This window comes from Galeopterus variegatus, unplaced genomic scaffold (genome assembly GCF_000696425.1).
Source record: "Galeopterus variegatus unplaced genomic scaffold, G_variegatus-3.0.2 Scaffold547, whole genome shotgun sequence".
Classification (NCBI taxonomy): domain Eukaryota; kingdom Metazoa; phylum Chordata; class Mammalia; order Dermoptera; family Cynocephalidae; genus Galeopterus; species Galeopterus variegatus.
In genome coordinates, this window is record NW_007726658.1 from 529500 (window position 1) to 533822 (window position 4323).

The window sequence follows — 4323 nt, forward strand, 5'->3', positions numbered from 1 at the left end:
AACAGTGAGGTTGAACACACCTGGACAAAAGATCGACAGATTGGTTCATGGAAATGGACGGTCTGAGATTCCTGTGCCCCTGGGATAGACAGGGAACTTGTGCATGTTCCAGTCATGGGTATGCAAGGAGCCAGGTTCTGATCACACAACAGGGGCACTCTAATGGTAGGGATCTGCCTAGAAAGCACTGGTTCCACTGTTTACCCGTCCTCTCTTTTTTGGGAATGAGTGGAAGGAAGAGCAAATAGATTCTCAAGGGCCTGAAGGGGAAAGTTTAATTGCATTTTTATCTTTGAAAAATTCCACTTTAATTGCAAAGACATTTTGCTTTCCACCTGTCTCCTATCAGGCACCTCCATTTGTGAACTAAATTAAAAAAATAATTAATGAACTCAGCTAAAGGAAGAGAGGGCACTATTAAAAAAAAATTCAGATAAAATACTGAAACTTCTAAGTTTGTGGCCTGATTCTCTCTTTTGGAATCTTCATTCTGGTTTTTCAAATGAGCAGAATCTTCTTTTGAAAAATAAGCAGGGAAAATACTCTTATATTCTGGATTTGTAATTCTGGGAAGCAAGAGAGGAGATGTACCTTTTCATATCCCACCACAGAACTGAAGTGTGGCTCCACTCAGGGTCTTCTCATATATTAGGGCTGTGTGGGTGATGAGGGATGGAAGGTGAGGTGAGGGCAGAAAGAGCTAAAGATCCACAGCAAGTTTCACTGCAAAATCTCAAGCTCACCCCAAGGCCCCTATATTCAACTTCTGAAAAAATAACTTTCATCATCTAGAGAATTGGGAATACAATTTTATCAGCTCTACTAAAAACTCTGGTTGCAGGCCCTATACCTTCAGTATGTTGGCTGTGCTAAAATGTCCTTGGAAGAATATACTAAATATAAATAAGAGCTTGTCAATGGGATGTTCCTTAGGGAGAGAATAACATGCACCCTCCAAAACAAAAGCCTCCTTATTTTCAGCAGAATGAATGCTTCGCTTCTGACAGATTTATTAGCTTTTTCAAATAGAGCTTGGTTTCTTCCACTCATAACAATCTCTTGGAATCCATCTTTGCAGCCTTCTTGCTATCCACTCATACAAAGCCTTCCATCTGGGTCACCTGTGACCCTGTGCAGTGAAGGATGTCAGCTGCTGAGCCATGGTTCTGATCCTGTTTGGTTTACAGGACCCCTCGGTTCCCTACTGACTTAATAGTTCCCATTAGACTTTGAAGGCCTCTCAATTAATGAATCAGTTCTTGAAATCATATCTACCTCTCTTTCCAGATGAATCTTACAGTGTGGGCCAACACCGTGAACAGGCTTGGTCCCAAAGTGGGCCTGGCCTCCCCGGCAGGCAGTGTTGGTGAGCATACCTTGAATTCATAGGATTCTTCAATGATCACTTCCAACTTGGTGTGTTCTCCCAGGATAGGGCGCCCCATTTCTGCAATGCGCCTCTCCTCTTCCTCTTTGCTGGTCAGCGGCTGCTTGTCATCACATTCCTCTGTGAAAGGGAAAGGCAAGAAGATGGGCAACCTGCTCTGTTTTATTTGGAAACCCCTGAATCCTGCTATAAGAAAACCAAAGAGGAAGGAAACCTTAACAACCTACCAAAAATCCCTTGGGGGAGATCATGAGGCTGGAGGAGAGAACTGGACAGATGCTTGGCCTGTCATGCAGCATATCACTGTGACAGCAGGTGATTCTAATGTCCCACACTAAGCTCATTGGAAAGTACAGACTAGGAAGAGTAATGTATGGGGCATATCCCTGTTACACTGGTTCAGCTGGCTGTTTGTACATATTCCTGCAATTTAAAGTCCTACAGTGGGACCCTGAGGGATGGAGGGGTCTAGCCGCCTCCTCTCCGCTTTGGAGAGGCAACAGAAAATGCCCCAGAGCCAAAGAGATGGTGGAAGGGAAAATCTGATATTAGCCTCTTACTTGCCAAGAACCGTGGTTGCTAGTTAAGCAGTAAAACACGCAATCCATGTTTCTGTAAGATGCCTGGGCTCCAGTGCTTCTGCTCTCTGGTGCAAAGTCGAAATGTGCTGGGAAAACTTTCACTATATTAGTCTTAAAGTAAACAGGGAGGGCGAGGGTGAGGCCTTTGGGGAGTTAATACTCACTCACCAGGTGAGCATGATTATTTCCAAACCACCATGTCGCTTACACTCCAGGAGAGGCTAGTGGGTGCTGAGAAACGTTAATGGATCCAGGAGTCTGTTAATGAGGGGAAGCTCACAGTTGGCTGTCTCTGCATGAAGGTCATTAGGATAAACTCCAGACTGAAAAGGCCATGCACACGAGAAGGACAAACACTAGTTCTGTAGTAACCCTTCTGACCCAGGATGCTGGAGCAAGACAGGCTACTTCCTCTCACAGTTGAGCAGAAGGAACATCATCTTTAAGGACATAGTACTGGGGATATGGAAAGACCTCAGTCCTGATGCCTTCACTTCTAGGTCTTCCAGACAAACTGCCTGGATGGGAGTCTGTTGATGGAGGGAGGAACTTCTCACCCAGGCTTTCTGCTTTTTGCATTTAGACATCAGCTTCTGCAAGAATCCACACCTCCCATTCCTTCTGAAGGGGAGGTGTGAGGGACCTTGCTGTGGTGGTTCCATTTGTTGCTCTAGCAATTGTTGTAGAGAATGGTTTCCAGGCCAGGTGCTCACTTGCGAGAGCAGGGAGCAAATGGGCTAGTGCCAGTGCCAGCATTTCATATGTCAAATGTCAAAACCAATGGAAGGCAAAGCAGAATGTAGTATGATGGTTAATTCTTTAGTATGTATCTAACAGTGTCTTCCTAAAGGGATCTTTTAGAATCTGCTTTCCTATCCCGAGATGACAGGGCACCAAATAAATGAGATAAAGTCTAAAAATACGTGATTTTGGACTGGCCTGCTGAATGTTAGCAGAGGCAAAGGAGAGGGGCAAGAAGAATACTTTTAACCATAAAAGTGGTAATATTTTTTACAGTAGGATGGCAAGTTATATCCCGAGGGAAGACAAAGGTTTGTGGCTGGGGTATGCAATATTTGTCCTTGCTAAATTATGTGTTGTTTCATCAGGGGGGTTGGCTGAGAAACGTGAAGCCCAATTTACCCAGTGCTCAAATCAAGTATATTTTGATTGTCACTGTTTTCTGATCCTTGAACCTAGGATAATGTTATTGGTACTTTTCATAGCAGCAGGTTATATTAGTGTCTTTGTTCAAAACCTTGGCCAAACATGAATGTTTTGAAGACTTGTGCAGAACAAGAATCATTTTCCCAGAAGAAGTGTTACAACTGGGATATCTATCTGAATTGCAAAGCCAATGGGGAGAATATTCATTACGGCCTTCTTTCCTGTAGTTTATTGTAAATGACTTTTAATGGGACTTACGGCAATTTAGGTAGAAAAAAATAGAGAAATTATGAAAGGAAGGTGATATGGTGGCATTGTTTAGTGTAACATTTCATAAAATGACATTGATTTGGAACATGGTATTAAGTAAATGGACGTGGTAGCAAATGAAATGGAATCATATTTCACACAATGGAATGAAAAGGTTCTTTCTTTTTCAGTAATCCTTCAGTTCTTCTGATCAAGAAAAAATACTTAATTTGGTGCTATTAGGTCTATAATTAGTTCCCAATATTTGGGTTTCTACCACTATAAGAGAAAATAGTTCTCAGGCATAAAGCATTTGATAATACCTAGCTAGAATTTAAGAACATTTTTTTCCATTGTAAAATTTTTAAAATCTTACTTCCTATTTATGGCAAATGCCACTAGTTTTCCTTGTGCAACATGGATGGACTTAGAGAAAATTATATTAAGTGAAACAAATCAGGCACAGAAACAGAAATACCACCTGTTCTCACTTATTTGTGGGAGCTAAAAATAAATAAATAAATAAATAAACAAACAAACAAACAAACAAACAAATAAATAAATGGTGGGGTGGGGGGGAGGAGACAACAATCACAATTCCTTAAACTTGTTAAGACAAGAGAACAGATATGATGTAGTTGCGGGGGAGGGGAGGGGGGAAAGAGGAATGGGCAAAGAGACATGAAAATCAACCACAATGTATACTGAGAAGTTAAAATAAAATAAACCAAACAAAAAAACAAATTTAGTCAAGTAAAAACATGAGGCAATTTCAAAGAATTACATTAAGTAAATAATAGCCTAGCCAGTATGTAACCAAAACAAAATTATAAAGGAGATATGAGAATGACAAAAACAAGGAAATAGTGTTTTAACAGATTTCATTCTTTTTTTTTTTTTTTTTCCTTTTTGTCTTTTTTCGTGTCCGGCAACGGATCG

At 41.1% G+C, this 4323-nt stretch overlaps 1 protein-coding gene across 1 annotated transcript in view; it reads right to left on the minus strand.

Annotated features, from left to right (window-relative positions):
* LOC103588301 (sodium/calcium exchanger 1-like) overlaps positions 1-4323 on the minus strand; it is a 95288-nt gene that overhangs the window by 56205 nt on the left and 34760 nt on the right. Inside the window, exon 5 of the mRNA XM_008569954.1 lies at positions 1377-1507. Coding sequence (XP_008568176.1) covers positions 1377-1507 — 131 coding nt within the window. The remainder of the gene's footprint in view (positions 1-1376; positions 1508-4323) is intronic.